We start from the raw sequence: 19,413 nt of genomic DNA on the forward strand, positions 1-19,413 counted from the left end.
TCTCGGGCCGCCAGCAAGGGGATCATATCGAAATGGGGCAGTCGGACCACTGCCTGCTTGTCAGGTGATCTCCTGACCACTACAGCAGCAGACAGCAGTCCATCCGACCGGCATCGTAATCGGCCCCTTAGTCTTCACCAGTGGTGTCAGTGATGCTCTTAAAATTGTGTTGTTTAATTTTGTTCTACAGATACATCAATTGCACCTTTTTAATTGCATAAACTCTGTGAAGATCAAATTGCAATGTGCTCCCTCTTCTTCTCTTATTTCCAAATCAATGAACACTAACCTGAGAGAGGTGGCTCAGAAAAGACATTTTTAACAAAGCTTGGCTTTCTCCTTTTCCAGACAGGTGCCACTGCTCTGTACTTCGCTGCTCAACAAGGCCATGATGACGTTGTAAACTTTCTTTTTCAAGCTGGAGCCTCCACTGAATTCACAACCAAGGTAAGAGATGTGGCTGTGGAGAGACAAACTTAGGAAGGGTTGGCAGTTTTCCATGGAGATGCTAGACTATCTCAGGAAGTCAGCTTTCAGAGGAGAATCCCTGAATGCACCTTGCTTCTTTGGCTTAATGGTATTTACCATGCATATACTACATACAAGCCCTGATAAGACAATTTGATCATTTTGGCAGCTAAGGGCTTGTCAAGCTGTTGGTGCATAAATTGGATTGCCATTTCTGTAGCTGGAAAGATGGTTCATGGAACTGAACTCTCTCCACTGACAAACAGTGCTTTGAAATCAAATCCTTGCAAGGCAGGCTCTGCCTTTCATCCTGCTTGATAATGTTATTTTTCACATGAGGGAACTACATTGAGCACTGACCCCAATTTCATAAAAAAATGTGAGTTCTTGTTTAAAGTTCAAAAAGAACAATTGAGGGCCGAAATGCTGAACAATTTCAGACATTCACCCCCAAACCAGTCTTGACCCTGCTCCCCATGGGAACAGGCCAGCCCAAACTGACAGGCCAGGTCCTCCCTGGACCGGAAACAAGCATCCTGGGACCGATTTCGCGGACAAAATCAGTAATACTATGTAATTAACCTAAACACAGCCGCGGTCGTTAGTAGGAGTAACTGCAGGGCGGTGACGTGGGGAGGGGGAGGGGCAGGGTGGGGGGTAGTAAACTATGGATTACGGAGGTTTACAGGTAAGTTAACATAAATTAATAAAAACGAATTTCGTTGCGTGCACTGCATCGCATTTGGGGATGCAGTGCACACAACGAAATTCGTTTTATTAATTTATATGTTAACTTACCTGTAAACCTCTGTAATCTATAGTTTACTACCCCCCCCACCCTACCCCTCCCCCTCCCCACGTCACCGCCCTGCAGTTACTCCTACTACCTACCGCGGCTGCCTAAACTGTATTACAAACATGGAACAGCAAAGATCACATGGTCTTGTACCATCACTGTTGTGTATTTTAAGGCCCCAAAAGACCAATTTGCAGGTTCAGCTGCTCACAGGTAGAAGTCGAACGTGGTCTGATCCAAACCTCCTCAGGCTGGCCATGAGTGGATGCGGCAGCTGGAGAGCCAAGACCCAACACAACAGCCACTAATCATGCAAGAAGCATGCAGAGGACCTCTACTTGGCTCTGGGGTTTCACCCCTAGTGGATCCCATGTGCTCAGACTGATGTCAAAGATGAGGGAGATGTGTCACCTGTGCTACATCCTAGAAAAGCAGGAGCAGCAAGGCCGTGAGTATGCTGAGACCCCCATGGCTCTACACCATCAAGCCAACTGCGACTTTCACCCAAAAAACGCAGATATCAGGAGGTAGAAATGTGCTGCCTGTTGGTATAATGCAAAAATAACAAATGATGCTGAACAATGTCAAACATTAACCCAGAGTACAGAGATCTGGGTCTAAATCCATTGTTATTTTGCTCACCATGCCATTCCAGTTTGTACCTAGCCATATGCAAATCAGTCTTGACCCTGCTCCTCATGGGAACAGTCCAGCCCGAACTGCCAAGCCAGGTCCTCCCCAAACCAGAAGCAAGCATCCTGGGACCGGTTTTGGGGAGCCTGATGGGATAAAGTATAGTTGCACTTAGCGCTACAGAGCACCAAATGCTGCAACCCAGCAGGTGGTGCTTCTATCACCCTCTCTGTGTCGGCCCTGGAATATGGGTGCAAAGGTCAGTCAGCCGGCTTCCATCGCATGTGTCAAGCCATACCTTTCTTTGTGGCATCCCTACCTGGGATAACATACATAAAGTGAGGAAATGTTTCAACCCCCTTCAGCAACTGCTTTGCTGAGAGTATCATCCAGGGGTGCCAGCCATCTTGAGTGATGGCATTTTGGCCTCTTTACATCTGAGTCCACACAGGCGGTGAGCTTGATCCAAACTACGACTGACACTCCTATAAAGCGATGCCTGTGTGGGGATGACCCAAAGCTCCTCTATATATTATTATATGTATTATTTTCTTTATTACAAACGTCTTCTAGACATCTGCAACAGTCTTTAGCCAGAACTAAAAATGTGCTATTCCACAGAAACCCTTGTCTTTATGCCAAGTTTGGTAGAATTATGTTTTGTAGGTTATGCTGCAGAGAAGGGTAAACACTCCTATGAGGCTTAAAATGCAAAACAGCTATAATTTGTTCACCCTTCAGCCCTTCTTCCCCCGAGTCTGATCAGCATGCGATTTGAAATGAATATAGAAATCTGAAAGCGTCAAATAACTGCCACATTTTTGACACAGATGCGGAAAACCTGCAAAATGTATTAAGAAATCAAAAAAGTTATTTGCTGTGGAAGGTGTCACTTGTCCATAACGACAGAGCCACTATCGCCAACTCTGTAATGATTGTATATCTCTAAACCCTGGACAATAACATCTGCCTACATTTATATCACATCCTTTTACAGTGCCTATCCCCACACTATAATAGTAAGCCGATTATTACTATGTTAGGTATGGTTCTCATAGAGAGCCTCTATAGTCTTTTTTCAGTTTCTGAATGTCAGAACCCACTGCTGTGACATAGCAACAGTTGATTACAAAACGGTGTACCCACAATTGTACTGTCATAAAGGCCTTCCGGGTCACGCGGATGAGTTGGTAGTCCCACATATATTTTGCGAAAATTAGGTTCATTATGATGCAATAATTCTCAAATTGTATTTCAAAAAAGGCGTAATTTAAAAGAGACAATTAATATAAAGGAGTGACGTAAGCCGTGCTTGCACACAAGGGTAAAAGAAATGTACTGATTTGTTTTCACGCCTTATTTTGAAACTTGCATTCCACGTTCCACAATTAAAAAATGCGCATGGATCTCATTTGAATCACTTCTTGTAAACTTTTAAAATAAGCCATTTTTATATTGGTGCCTTTCATGTGCCTATTTCTTTAAACCTGCAAAATTCCGTTCACTAAAGTGACAAAAATGTGTTAGCAAATGCCATTTATTTGAAGCCATGTAATGTAAATTGATATACGTGGTAAGCAAATGTGTAGTGGTTTGTTAAACACGGCTCTCCTTAATTCCCAATCACCTTTCTCTGCATTTGAACAAACAGCTAATGCTGCATGGGAAGAAAACTGATTGAAAGATCTCAACTTTTTTCATTGTTTTTCTGAACTGTCTCTAGTTATCGGGGTGCTGCAGCGCCTGACTCCACTAAATTGGTACTGCTGCAATGCTCAATTGTTCTGATCGATTTTTGCATTTTATTTAATTAATGACTTTTATAAGATAAATTAATGTCATACATATAAAATCAGCTGCATCCTTGTCTACAGTAATATATATTTTTTTCTTTAATAGGATGGGGGCACAGCACTTCTAGCTGCCAGTCAAAATGGACATGTGCGCGTGGTTGAAACATTGTTAAAAAATGGCGCCAACATACGAGATCAACTTTCTGTAAGTTTATTTAAAGCAAGTACTGTACACCTGCCAAAAATACAGCCACGCCTTTTGAAATGTTGTTTGCGTCTGTAATGCTTCAACATATATCTGAATTTTCATTCTTCCAATATTGGTTTCAGGCGCTACAGGTGAGAAAAACTAGAAATAAAATAAAATATTGAAACTTAGTGAATCTAATCGCAGAATGTAGGAGTGAATAGAGAAAACACGGTACAGAGAGGACATTGCTCCACTCAAATGATTTCACAGTCTATCGAAAAGGTGTCAAAATAAACAACACTGAAGATGCCATTACAGACTTCTCCAGGGAGAGAAGAGAGAAAAGGACCATCAGCTTTTTCATCATCAGCAGTCTCATCAGCAGCTTTCAGAAAATCTGCACTTAAACTGATTAATAATTCATACTTTCCTTATACACAGTGATGCATGCTTTGTTTGGGTTTTCATCCTCAAGAGAGCACGTGGCCACGTATGATTTATCTGCCATCATGCTCCCTATTGACCAACAACATTCCGCATTACTAACAACAAAAGCTTGCTTTGTCTGCGCTCTATGTTCTAAGCCACCCTGCAAAATACACATTAAGAAATAGTACATTGATGATGCATTTCACAATGCTTAGACTGCTCTGGCATATAGTGCCATACTTTACTTTTGTTGAGTGATGTCACGGCACTTATATTGGTTGAGCTCTTACCACCGGTATCCTGTTGGAATGGAAAATGCTTTAGATCAACTTTCTGTAGAATTGTACGATTTAAGTTAGCATTTGCTGCACCGTTTTGTATTCAGCCGCCATTTTGTACCATGATCGAAACTGAACTTCTATCTCATTCTGTTTGCCTCAGCTGAAAACAGCCTCGATATTTTTTCTCTCTCTCCAAGGTTGAGCTTCGCTGTACTAAAAAATAGATTGTTTTGTCATTACATACCTTTCCCATTAGATAGGCCTGCTCCCACTCTTAGAGTGGCGGGCACGGGCAGAGTAACCTTGAAACTGAGATAGCATGTACCCGGTCTCAGGATTGCAGCTCATCCTTCTGTGCCTCCTTTGTTCACCAGCTACTAACTGGAAAATTCCAGTCTGGGAGTGTCCTTAGAGTTACTAGAAATTTATATTATGTATTACCATGTTGGTGGAGTCAGTCCCTCTGTAGCAATCCAAGGAGGCTGGTCAGACTGGACTCCGCTCGAGTGTATGACTAATAAATGACTTTGGTTTGTATTCTCTACTGTCTAACATAACATAACACGTGTATTTGTAAAGCGCACGTTCACCACTACGGGTATCTTGGCGCTGAATAACAGATGTTTATTGTTACCCAACTCAATGGTACTCATTTTATCGACCTCAGATGGATGAAAGGCTGAGTGGACCCGCCGGGATTTGAACCTGTAACCATGAGGTCGAACACAGGCCCCTGCAGCAGACGCTTTAGTCCACTGAGCCACCAGACCCGGCCTAACCAACACTTCATTTGTTTGGAAGGCTGAGCGGTGGTAGCGAGTGACCCGGGTGGCCCTAATCGGGTCACTTCCTTCAGTCCACAGGGGGTGAAAGAGGATAACATGGGTCAAAAGCAGCTGTTGGCAGTGTGACTAGAGTTGTCTCTTTACTTGAGGTGTGATGAACCCTTACCACCAAGGCAGGTGTGAAGCATGTGGATGTGTAACCTGAAGAGCTAGAAGATGCAGCAGTTGTAGCTGCTGCAGATACATATCTGAAGGTACTGAGTGGTTTCTTTTGGAACATGTCCAGTGCTGGCCATTGTGCCCTCAGTAGGGAGGGAGTTCAAGAGGCAAGTCCAGGGGATTTGGGGTCTAGAGGTATAGCCCTTAGCAATCCATGAAGCTTGCTGCTCTTTAAGGCGCTTCTTCAGAATCTTATGAAACAGTTGATTGGCTGGAGGGGGAACGGCCTGCTGGAGCATGCAGGTGCCTACTGGTCTATACTGGCTGCTCTGCATCCGAGACCATGTATCCCCAGATTATGTCTGAAGATGTGGTTTGGTGATATATGGTGGTGATCTGACGACCAGAAATGCATGCAGGTTCTTAGTGATCCATGGCCCTGAGCAAGCCAGCACTCTCACTGTTTGGGTGTTTGGATAAAATATTGAGTTGTAAATATCGGGAGAATTTTCTTGAACAAACATATTGTGGTGCAGAATATCGTTGTCAAGAATATCGTTTTTTCAGGAAAGTAACATTGTTTTTAAGAATATCGTTGTTGTTATTATCATTTTCAATAACATAGTTGTAAAAATATTGTTATTTAATTATTTTAATGGGTGTTAGTTCATATATTAATTTAATGTTATTGTTTGTACAATTTATTTTTATTAATTTTTTAGGTCATTGGGCTTTTAGGGGGTTAGGGTGGGAATTTAATTAAGTAATAATTAGTTATTAATGAATGATTGATTTTTACGTAAGTATGTGATTGATATTAATGATATACATTATGTAATACTGATTTATTTTACTTATATTTTAGGTAGGTGCAGGTTGCTACATTTGTAATGGTATGGAGGAAGATATTAGGCAATAAATAACAATTAATTTTTAATTTATTATTAATTATTTAGTTTATCATTATTTGTGTAATCATATTTTAGTTATATTTTAGTAGTGGGCTACTGGCTTTGTAGGAGTATGGGGTGGTAAGTTAACTAAGTAACAATTAACAATGAATTAAATAATTTATTCTTAATTATTAATTATGTACATTATGTAAAACTGACATATTCTAGTTTTATTTTAGTAGCTGGGTGCTAGCTTTGTAGGGATATAGGGTGGGAAGTTAATTAAGTAATAATTAAATAATTATTATTTATGTATAATTAAATATTTAATTGATTGGTAGTTATGTAAATTGTGTCATAATTATATATTTTATCTATATCTTAGGTGTGGGCTAATGGGTTTGTAGGGTCGTAGGGTGGGAAGTTAAGTAATAATTCACAATGAATTATTAATTGTTAATTATTTATGTAATTGATTATCAATGATGTAAATTGTGTTATACTTACTTATTTTAATTTTATCTCAGGTGCGGGTTGCTTGGTTTGTAGGGTTACAGGGTGACCAGTTAAGTAAGGTATAATTGCTTAGACTGGATTGGGAATAGTAACTGTAACCTCGCTAAAGTCCAACACTTTCCCTACTGTTGCACAGACTGGAGTGGGAATAGTAAATCTTACCCCTCTGAGGTCCAATGCTTTCCCCACTGTTGCACAGACTGGAGGTGGAATAGTAAATCTAACCACTGCGAACTCCAACACTTTCCCTATTTTTGTGCTATCTGGAGTGGGAAAAATAAATGTAACCATCTGAAGTCCTACACTTTCTCCAATGTTTCATAAACAGGAGTGGGAATAGTATATCTGACATTCCCAGACTGCAATACATTTCCTAATAGTAGTTCTTAAATATATACATTTTTTATAGGTGTTTATAATTTTAAATTGATGTTATTTATTTATCTTTTTCGTTGTTTTAAAGTGTTAATAATCTTTTTTGTAAAAGTCTGTTTTCTTATTGTATTTGTTTGGCAATTTGTTTAATGTTTTGTAATTGACTTGTTTACTTTTTTATGTTTCGTGTAATATATACATATATGTACGTGTATGTATAAATACTTATATATGTATGCTTGTATGTATGTAAAAAGCACTATATATATAGTGCTTTTTATAGTAGTAAATTAAAAAAATTAAACTAGAAAATTAGTTTAATGGAGCATATATATTTTTAATAATTGTTACATTATATATACATATATATATATATATATATATATATACACTGAAAAAACCATAGGTTTCACACATGTTATAGTTAGCTGGACATTTTACTGATAAAAAACCAATGAAATTCCCCCGTTATAGTTACTGTAGGCAACTATAACTCACGCGACCGCAATCCTCTGCTGATGCTAATACTGTATTTAGACACTTATTTGCCCATGTCTTCTTCCATTAAATTTTAGCTATACATATATTACAAATATTTTTTTTTCATAAAGACACATATGTCATCAGCAGAGGATTACGGTCGCGTGAGTTATAGTTGCCTACAGTAACTATAACGGGGGAATTTCATTGGTTTTTTATCAGTAAAATGTCCAGCTAACTATAACATGTGTGAAACCTATGGTTTTTTCAGTGAATTTGTACGGTTTTTTAAATGCTAAGTTACTTTACGCCATTTGTGGCGTGCGCGCCCACTTAACGCATTTCGTTCCATGCGCGCACGGTGCGCTTCGCGCACCGTGCGCGCACAGTGAGCACGCGGTGCGCTTCGCGCACCGCGTGCCCACATTACGCTAGATGGGCCATGAACGCACGATGCGCTTCGCGCACCGTGCGCACATGGAGGACATATGAAGAGCAAACTCTTAAATCTGCTTTTCATTTTTTTTTTTTTTTTTTTTTTACCGTACGCTTACCGTAAGCTTACGGTACGCGTACCCCGTGATTTTTTTTAAAATCAATAAATGTTTTTTTTGTACTTTTCTGTCCTTCTTTGACCCCCTTACAAATGTTAGGGGGTCTGTAACTCTCCTCATTGCCCCCTTTCCTTGTTTTCTCTGTTTTTTTTCTGAGTGAAACACACAAAATGGCGGCCGCCGCTTCCTGGTTTCGGCCGATTCGAATGTTTACTAAGATCTATGGGCCAATCAGAATCTCCTTCGCGCACGCCATGTTTCTTCCGTACGCTTACCGTAAGCTTACCGTACGCGTACCCCGTGATTTTTTTTAAAAATCAATAAATGTTTGTTTTGTACTTTACAGTCCTTCTTTGACCCCCTCACAAATGTAAGGGGGTCTGTAACTCTCCTCATTGCCCCCTTTTCTTGTTTTCACTCTTTTTTTTTCAGAGTGAAACACAGAAAATGGCGGCCGCCGCTTCCTGGTTTCGGCCGATTCGAATGTTTACTAAGATCTAAGAGCCAATCAGAATCGCGCTCGCGCACGCCACCGTACGCTTACCGTAAGCGTACGGTAAGCGTACCGTAAGCGGGCTCAGATATATATATTGATTTAAAGGCTATTTTCTCAGAATCTACTGAACAGATTTACACCAAACCTACAAAAGGCACTTCCTTGACCTAGGGACTACCTCTCTGCCAAATTTTGAGTAATTCTGTTCAGCCGTTCGGGCTGTAGCTCGTTCTAAAGGTCCTATGGAAAAATGCATGGGAAAAACGCGTTTTGGGACCCCCCTTTTATCTCAGCCCCCGCTTGACGGATCCCCCCGAGACTTTCAGGGTAGGAGCGGAGCGTAGCGCCCCACCTATTTTGAGAAATTCGCGAGGATTCGTCGACCGGCGCCAAAGTTATTCAAAATAGAATGTTGAGGTTTTCCTATGGAAACGTGGTCCTAACTATAACTACCTACTGGCGACCGCCAGTAGGTAATATATATATATATATATATATTCACTGAAAAAACCAAAGGTTTCAGGGGCGTTATAGTTAGGAATTGGCATTTAAAAAACCTTAGAAATTCACTGAAAAAACCATAGGTTTCAGGGGCGTTATAGTTAGCTGGACATTTCCCTCGTACAAAACCCTAGAAATTCCCCTGTTATAGTTAGTTCAGCTAACTATAACTCGCGCCCCCGCAATGCACTGCTGATGACGTCACATATTACATCACTCATGACATGGTCAGTGGCATCACTGATGACATCTGAAATGACATCACTGATGACGTCATCCATGTGATAAATTAGTGCATCTTCTCACACCCTTTGATATACTCAATCAAAATTTTAGACGTCCATTCTCAAAACTATAGATACTCTAATACCAATAACTACATACCCACTCATTGACTCTTAGATCTACACACACATCCACTCACTCACCTGTACAGTCACTCATACTTACAGTCACTCAGTACAGGACTATCATATGCATTTATACACCTACATAGACACTCACACACCACCAATCATCCATAGAGGTACTCTCACACCTAGTCAGTCAATCAAATAATTAATCACACTCTCATTTACTCACCTATGCAGTTATACACACACAAGTTCACTTACTCATAAAACTAGTACCACATTCTTACGCTCTTATACAATCACTGATACAAGCACACACTCATCCATACAGCCACTCTCACAATCACACACTCTCACATATACCCACTTATATACTCTTACACACATATATACTGCCTTTCACATATGTAGTTACTCACACATGTACCACTGAGATATACATTCAATCACTAACACACCCATACATACACTCACCCAACCATACAGTCCATCACAGATGCACTCTTAAAACCATGCACCCATAGAATCACCCACTCACACATGTATGCACAGAGTCACACACACCCCACCCACTCAAACACTCAGGCACCCATACAGATACTCAGACAACCAATCAATAACCATAGAGACACTCATATAGCTATTCACAAAACCATGCAGCCGCTTATACACCAACAGACAGACAGATACAGACATTCACACCGTTTAGTCACTAGTCTGCAGTAAGATACGTTTAATGACTCACTTATAGAGTCTGTCACGCACCAACTAAATCATCCATTCACACACTTATACACCCACTCATTCTTCCATAAGTTTTTCCCTATATATATATTAAACATATTTAAAATTTACAGAAACACACACTCACTGGATGATGTCATCAGTGATGTCATCAGTGATGTCATTTCAGATGTCATCAGTGATGTCACTGACCATGTCATGAGTGATGTAATATGTGACGTCATCAGCAGTGCATTGCGGGGGCACGAGTTATAGTTAGCTGAACTAATTATAACGGGGGAATTTCTAGGATTTTGTACGAGGGAAATGTCCAGCTAACTATAACGCCCCTGAAACCTATGGTCTTTTCAGTGAATTTCTAAGGTTTTTTAAATGCCAATTCATAACTATAACGCCCCTGAAACCTTTGGTTTTTTTCAGTGAATTTCAAAGGTTTTTTAAATGCTAATTCCTAACTATAACGTGCATGAAACCCATGGTTTTTTCAGTGAATTTCAAAGGTTTTTTAAATGCTAATTCCTATCTATAACTTATCTCTAAAGATATCATGTTTAATGATTTTCATTGGATTTCTATATTTTTCAATTTCAGTGTGTCAATTTCATTAATTATGTTTTTTTGAAATTCTTTTTTCACACTATTTTGTTAACCTATTTTTTTCATTTAAATCTTTTCAAAATGAAAAAATATTATTTGTTTTTATTGGGTTTTTCAAACATATTTTTTTATATTTTTAAAAATATTTTTTTAACTATATGTTCAAAACTTTATTTTATATATTTCTTTCCATGTTTTTTGGATCCGCGCACCCTATGCGCACCGTTCTCGATCCCTACGCGGTAGCATCCACGCATGGTATGCGTTGGGTACATGTTTAGTGCGCGATCTCAATGCGACCAGTACGCGACTCCCAGCCTATACGCGACACGTTCGATGTACGTAACGCGACATTTACGCGCTTCCGCGATGCGTCATGTGCGTGTATGACACCGTAGGTGCGCGGATCCCGCAAAATATTTAACATTTAAAAAAACATATATATATGTATTTCATGTGAATATTAATTGAAGACATACTCTAAACTAGTCTTAAAAGTGATATATGTTTACATCTAATCCTATATTTCTTTTTAATTCAATTTTGCGGATGCGCACTGGGTGCGTGCTGCGTAGCGCAGGGTGCACGGATCCCATGAGACCTGCAAAAAAAGAGATTTGATTGGTTCATTACACTTCCTGTTCTAACTTTTGAAAGACCCCACCCATTTTAATCATTCTTCTTTCACCTTCTTTGGAGGAGCATCTCTTTGCAGAGAAGAAGATTTTTTGGACTAAGTTTACTCTAACTTTTTTCTCCTAAAAATGGCTTCAGGGCAGCAGGCATCACCTGCATCTCCTCATACATCTGAGGATGAATTTTTGGAGGAGCCACCACGCACACCACATTTTTCTTCAGTGGTGTGGAAATGCTTTACTTTTCCCGAGGGGCAAACAAAGACCAATGCCACCTTGGTCACGTGCAAGATTTGTAAAAAAGTGCTGTCTCGAGGGGATCCGACAAAGAAATACTCATGCGGGACAGCCAGCATGATGAAGCACTTACGGACCCTTCATCCTGTCAATCTTGTACGACAAGAATGCAGACGGATGAGAGACACTCCTGCTCCTGCGCCTTCCACCTCATCGCAGCCGAGCACTTCAAGAGTGCATCCGCCAGCCCAAAACTTGGACATCCGTCCTCAATTTCAATTTTTAGAAGTGCTCTGCACTAAGTGCAATGCGACTTTGTGCTACGGGGAGCAGTCGATCGATCTGATCTGCCGCGGGCAAGAAAGTCACCATTGCTAGTTTTTTTTTCTTTTTTGTCCCCTGAAGTTCATTGTTTTGTTCCTCCTGTTTTGTATTTTGTTTTTTTTTTCCAGAAAAACCAAAAAAATCACAAAATGGTTGGAAAAACCAAAGAAAATATAAAAGAAGAAAGAAGAAAAAAAAAGTTCTTCTAAGAACTAACTTTCCTGGTTTAAAAAAAGAGCTACATTTCTTTGTTAGTGTGTGAAAGTTTAGATGAATGTATGTGTAGTACGTAATTGACTGAATGAATGCATTAGTAGCGTATGGTGAATGTATAAGTGCAGAACTATGAGGAAGTGCTGCAGCATCACACAGTAACCTCTTTAACTGCAGTGTGCTGTAGTACTTCCGAAGCACAGGGATGCAACATATGTACATAAATATGTTGCAAATCTATGCTTCTCTCTGCACGGCTGCTTAAACTGCAGCCATGTGGTGACACAGGCACCCTTGCACCATAGTGCAAGGATATCTGTGTCACGTGCTGCTTGTTTTTCTGCAGGTAGACACACCTTCCTGCACAAAAACAATGAGAAAATGCATTTTTCTCCTTCAATGTGTGCTGAACATTTTAGCATGCATTGAAGATATAAAAATGTGGAGAAATGAAAAGAATTCTCCTTGTTGTGCTTTCCTACACCAATTTTAGAATGGTGCAGCATTCACACACATATCGAGATTTATGATTTATGATAAATCTAGAGATGTGTCTTGTTCTATGAGTATTCAGTGCAATCATGCACAACAACACTTATAGAACACCCTTTCAACGCCAAGTTGTGTGTATGATGAGGTTGTATTTACATGGAGTAGAAAAAGTACACAGAGTGCCTTCTTTTTGTAAATATGAAAGAATGTCTTGCGCAATAACTGTGTTACGAAAAGTGACATATTTCCGGTTTTAAAATTCCTTGCGAATGATAGAAGGTAAGCACAGAGTTTTGTCTGCAAAGATGTTCAAAGAAGAATGATTGAAATGATTGCGGTCCTTCAATAGTTACAATGGGAAATATTATGAACACCTCAAATCTCTTTTTTTGCAGGTCACATGATCTCTCATTATGGTCAGATTTCAAAACTACATAGGTATAAACAGAGTGTTTTTAGAAACGTGTTTCAACTTTGTATCTTCTTGCAGACCTCCTCAGTCTGCATATTGAGACTTAGTTAAACTTACCTTCACAGTAATAGGAATAAAAAATGGTATACATTTTTTTCAGATTTTCATTGCAATCTAAATTGATATAAATTGCTTATTTTAAAATTTGGCTCTGTGAAAGAAAATAAAATAAAATTATAACATGTAATAATACATTTTTTACAACACCGCATAATTTCCACAAAGTAATTTGTTTGCCTTTTTTGCTGTTCTTAGAATATATTGAATTTCACTAGAAATAGTGATTTCAATCATACTCATCACTTAACAGCGGGCAAAAAAAAAACAATCAGAAATATTGTTAAAAAAAAACCAACATGCTATTCTCAGTAAAATACCAGAAAATACAAATCACACATATATGAAATGCTTACGGCTTACAACATTTTATAACTTTAACTTATAAAAACTGTAAAAAATGCCGCTTTAAAATATTCACCGAATCAATGACCACCAAAAAGTCCATAATTCAAAAATATACCTTTCCTTGAGGCCAAATGGTATTTTTGCACTCCTTCTTTATGTAAATTGTCCAATGGTAGTCCTATTAAATTATAATAATAAATTCCTCAGAGAATGAATTATCTTCCTAAAACTTTGACTATAAAAATATTAGGTAGGAATTTTGTAATTCCCTAGGCAAACGTTGTTTAAAAACCAACTGGGAATCATCACAAAGTGTCCAGCCTTTGTCACATTTTAGATAGGCATTGTAATGTCCAGATGTGGCGGAAGTACCATCATGGAAAATGATAGCAATTGCTACAAAAGTCCTTCCTGATATTGATATTTGTGCTGCTACAAATTGCTTTATTAAAGTATCCAATTTTCTTCCGTCAGCTGTACAACGTTGCATCATTAAAATTATGTATTTTCCATATTTTGTTAAGAATAATGTGGATAACATTTCTGATTTACATTGGCTACACTCCATGTTTTGATTTGCACCTATAACTAATTTATTGAAAGACACTGATTTACAGTCTGGTAATGTTAAATACAGAAATCTCTCAGTATCTATATTGGAGCTACATGTATATATGCAATTTTCACATTGATGTTCCCATTTGTAAGAAAGGCCAAAAATATTTTCTATTTCTACACCTTCATTTTAAAAAATGGTAAGCATATACATTAAAAATTCCTGAGCATCTTGTTGGATATTTTGTGAAAATTGTGTAGAACCAGAGCACACATCCAAAAGACTACGAACATCTGAAACAGATTGTATTTTACTTGTATCTGTTATCAACTTTTCATAAACAGAATGCAACAGAGAACAAAATCTTTTTTGCCGATTCTGCATAATTTGTTCTCGCAAACCTTCCAGATAAAAAACAACATTGACCACTACATTAGCATAGCAGTTGACACCTGAACTATTTTCAAACTGATAACCAACAATCTCTTCAACAGTGTCCAATTTCTTTTTACCTGTAATCACAACATTATCTTATTCTTTTCCCTTCTTGACACCTTCAGAACAGATATTCTCTAACCTTCTTTTTCGACCAACCACACGCTTTTCAAATACAGGATATTGACCCAAATTTGGAGCATAAACCCTTCTTATCCTATTATTCTCTTTTACACAGTTTGCATCTGCAGTAACCTTCGTCTCATCAAAATCAATCAAAAACAAACCAGAGAATGTTCTGACTCGGGACAAAGCAACATATGCCATACCCTCTTTAAATACGGTAGATCCAATGTTCACCAATGCACTGTCTACACTTAATCCTTGAGATTTATGAATAGTCACTGCGTATGCCAGATAAAATGGAAATTGTTTCCTACAGACATATAAATCTTTAACAAGCAAAAAACTAACTGAACAACGACCAATTTCTTTAACTTCATCAATCTGATCAAATGTAATTTTTAAAAATTAAATTCCTTCTTTTTTCTGATAATTCACAAAATCCACCACTTTACCCATTGCACCATTAACTAAACCTTTCTCTACATCTAAATTACGCCTTAAAATTACTCGACAGTTTACACACGCATATAGTGTCTTTTCTAAACCAGCAGTTTAAGATATTTTTTTTTCTTAACAATCCAGTTTTGATCTCAACTTTCCCATCAAAATAATAGTGATTCCTTCATGCTGTATTTTATTGATGGCTTCCATTTTGACAATTTCTTCATTTTCCAGTTTCAATAGTTCTTTGTTGAATATGGAACACTCGCGCAGTGTTGGAATTAAGCAAATCACTGATTTATTTTTAGCAATTTCCAGGTACACTTTTGCAGGAACTGCATTTTCATTTGGAAAGACATTGCAAAGTAATCGACTCTCCAAAGCTTGTTTGCCTTGTTTTGAAAGAATTCCAGTTCTTATTTCTTGAAGAATACTTCCATATTCAGCATCATTTGCCTGTCGCATCTTTGTTGTCAGTTCTTTGTATTCAAAATGAGTCCAAATGTTCACATTACCAACACTGCCAAGAGACTTTCTGGTATCTTCATGGGCTAGTGTTTTAAATACCGCTTGTCCTTTTACCGGAGTCAGTTGCAGTAGATCTCCAAAAACTATGACGTGTTTTCCTCCAAATAACACGTCATACTCTGTTTTAAGAATTTGCTGCATTCTTAAATGCGCAAAGGCAAGCATCAAGTTTGAGACCATGCTCTCCTCATCAATAATGAGAAGTTTCATTTTCTTCAGGACTCTTGAAACTTCACAACAAGCTTCTCCAGATAGCTTGTGGTATTCCAATTTGTTCTCATGCTCTACTGGCAGCATTAGTAAACGATGTAAAGTAATTCCTTTAATGTTATGTGCTGCCAGCCCAGTTGGAGCAGTGACAACACAAGACAAATGCGAATCAGTTATTTTCTGCAGATAACTTGTAATTACTTTAATTAAGAAACTTTTTCCTGTTCCAGCTTGACCACTCACATACATTCGGATAGGTTGAAATTATGTACATGAGCACCCTCTCTTTTCATGAAGTAATCCATGGTCAATCTGCTCTTTCAATTGCTGATATATTTGTTTCTGTTCAACATTTAGTTGTTCTTCCAAGTTTCCTAACTGTATTGCATCTTCTTGAGCTTGATACATTGGTGTTTCCACCTCATTCATTGCAATCGCTGCCTCATTTTCAACAATTGGTTGCCCTAGTGGATCTTGACTCAGTGCAGCAGAACTTTTACTGTCTTGAGAACTGTCTCTAGCAATCTCAGCTGCAATTGCAGCTTCTTGATCAATTTCATCATTCAACAGTTTGACATAATTTGCGAAAGCACTGCATTGTATGCTATCTTTAGAAGCATTAAATGAATCTTCATAGCTGGGAAAATCTCCAAGTAATTCCAGTTCTGAACGCCATGGTTTGAACATTTGCAAAAGGGCTAAATAGTAAAATTCCCTTTTGTCAGCAGTGTCGCAACTCAGTTTCCTGTGATTAATTAAATTTCCTTTCCTTTGTTTCACCAGACATCCTTCGGAACCAATCACTGCATATTTTCCATCATTGATTTTCTCTGTAGCATTCCGTTTAAAAGTGTAGTTTTGCAGCACTTCATAGAGACACATGTTCTCAAGATGATGACTTCTATTTGGGTAGTATGTGTCCCACATATTCGTTTTCAAAATATCTGCACTTTCTGGTTCATTTTCTGCTAAATATTCAATTTCTTGAACAGATTTCAGTACCCGATTTCGCATTCCTGCAAGACCTAGACTCACCCAAATGATTCTTCTACTTTTGGAATATAGACTTGCAGATGATAACCGATCTGAACATTCATATGCTCCAATTTCACGATGCAATAACATCTTCAAACTGAAACTGTATAATTTCTTACTTAGAGTCTTCTCGTGAGAAATCTCTTCCCACATTTCTTTCAATTCAGTCTTTTCTGATTTAGTAATGTAAGACATTACATATCGAGCAACAGCAATGGAATTGTCCGCAACATACTGAATATCCATGTTAGCGTTCCACATGGATAAAATAACTGGATTGTAGTCATTTATGTATTTTGATTCTTCGCTTCTTCTTAAGTTGTAGGTGTTTTTCGGAGACTTTCTTGTGATGGTAGGTCGCATAGCTGACATAAAACTGTTCACTCTTCCTTTGGATAATACAGGACGTGGAAATCCAAAACCACATTTGGTATAGAACTTATCCTTTGACTTGTACTTTCGTCGACAGTATTTTCCACACCTAAATCGTAAGACTTGTTGTTTTAAGTTTTTATCTTCTCTGCTATTGGGAAGAGCACATGTAGCATAATCTTCAATGAAAGACAAAACAGTTTCATCTGAATCTGTTCCAAATTTGGGGGCGTCCTTGATCCATAACAACATATGTATATGAGGAGCACCTCTTGCTTGATACTCCTTTCTCCAAAAGAAATCCACAACTTCTCCAAGAGGAGGATTCTTTTTATTGCAGATGAAAGACATCATAGCTTAAAATCTATGATTGAAATATCTGCATACATTGACAGGATCCAAAGAGCACAATTCTCCAGGTGTCTTGTATTCAATATTTTTTATATTGGAATTTGCCTCTCGAAGAAATTCAAGTAAATCATCCCAAGCATACTCAGCACAGCTTAGTGTAACAAACCATGTAGGAGTTCCCAAGTTCCGTAGCATACATTTCAGTTCTCCATGTCGACGGTACCAATATTCATTAGTCCCACGCTGACATGCCATCAGATTAATCAACTGAGATTCTAAATGATCATCTCTCTGATGCACTTTATCCATAAAATCCTTTGCAGTTACATTTTGAAGATGCAGTCCAGTTTTTAAAATGTGATTTACTGCATATGAAAGTCCAGACAAGTCACTTTCAAACAGAAGATGAAACATATAAGGGATACATTGTCGAAATCTTGGATCTTCTGCATATAATCTTGTTGTCCGATATTCAGATGCAGGAATCTGCACAGGACGTTCATCATATCGTCCACCTTTTCCTGTTGGAAACAACTGCGGGAAACAACGAGCTTCCAAGCTCTCTTCCCATACACTCATGGGACTTCCTGTTGCTTTTTTCATTTGAAACAACTCAATTGTAATCCCCATCACCTCTTTGGAATGAAGTGGATGTACACTGTAATGTTCATAGATCTTGTCACATCTGGACATGTCCACTTTTTCTATTTGTCCACTTATTGTTTTAGTATCTTCTGCTAAATCTATTTCTTCTTCTCCGACAAACACATTTCTATAGTACTCATTATTTTTTAACAGATACAAGGACGCCTTTTGCACTTTTCTAACATCCACTAACTCTTGCCAAATTTTCTTATTCTTAGTAGGAACACCATTAACTATGGCTCATTTTCTGCATGGTCTACACCAATAGTTTCAATATTTTTCCTTATATCTAACGGTAAATACACAACTCTTCCTTTCAATCCTATTTGCAACTCTGATGGAGGTAATTTACCTGTTTTGGGCTCCATACGAACAATAGCCTGAAACGGGTGAACACATTGTATGAGAATAGACTCATACGTATTTAAATCTATCAGCTCTGGTGGAATAGCAACCAACTCTAGATTATTATGAACAGCTCTAGCAGGCATCTTATTCTCATCTAATTTGTTATAACAATATTTGCAAATACGCTGCTCAGATCCCAAAACAAAACAATCCTCTACCAACAAATAAGTTGCAAATTCCATCCACTTATCATTATCTTCTATTTCACTTTTTAAATACAGATTGACACCCCTAGTCTGATTTTTATAGTGACTTTGCCGACAACAAATACAAGAAACATTTGGTCTTTCACCTGAAATTACCTTAAACTTTGTGATTTCATCCTAAAATTTATTTGTAATTACGGGTTGTACATTGTCTTTAACATTTTGTTCTACTAATGTGTGAGTTTCTTCACTCTCTTGCTGAGGACCAAAGTAACAAAACTCAATATCATCACAGACCTGCTTCACATCTGAGACTGACCCACGCAAAAGAGCACTGTT

General features: G+C 38.2%; 1 protein-coding gene across 4 annotated transcripts in view; it reads left to right on the forward strand.

Annotated features, from left to right (window-relative positions):
* Positions 1-19,413, forward strand: part of ANKRD29 (ankyrin repeat domain 29) — a 447,476-nt gene that overhangs the window by 250,919 nt on the left and 177,144 nt on the right. For all 4 annotated transcript variants that reach the window (XR_014961577.1, XM_085605755.1, XM_085605754.1 and 1 more), the window contains 2 exons: positions 349-447; positions 3,797-3,895. Coding sequence is in view for 3 of the 4 variants with exons in the window: in XM_085605755.1 (XP_085461881.1) it covers positions 349-447; positions 3,797-3,895 (198 nt within the window). In the remaining variant the exon portion in view is untranslated. The remainder of the gene's footprint in view (positions 1-348; positions 448-3,796; positions 3,896-19,413) is intronic.

Source organism: Triturus cristatus, chromosome 5_1 (genome assembly GCF_964204655.1).
Source record: "Triturus cristatus chromosome 5_1, aTriCri1.1, whole genome shotgun sequence".
In the NCBI taxonomy this organism is placed as follows: domain Eukaryota; kingdom Metazoa; phylum Chordata; class Amphibia; order Caudata; family Salamandridae; genus Triturus; species Triturus cristatus.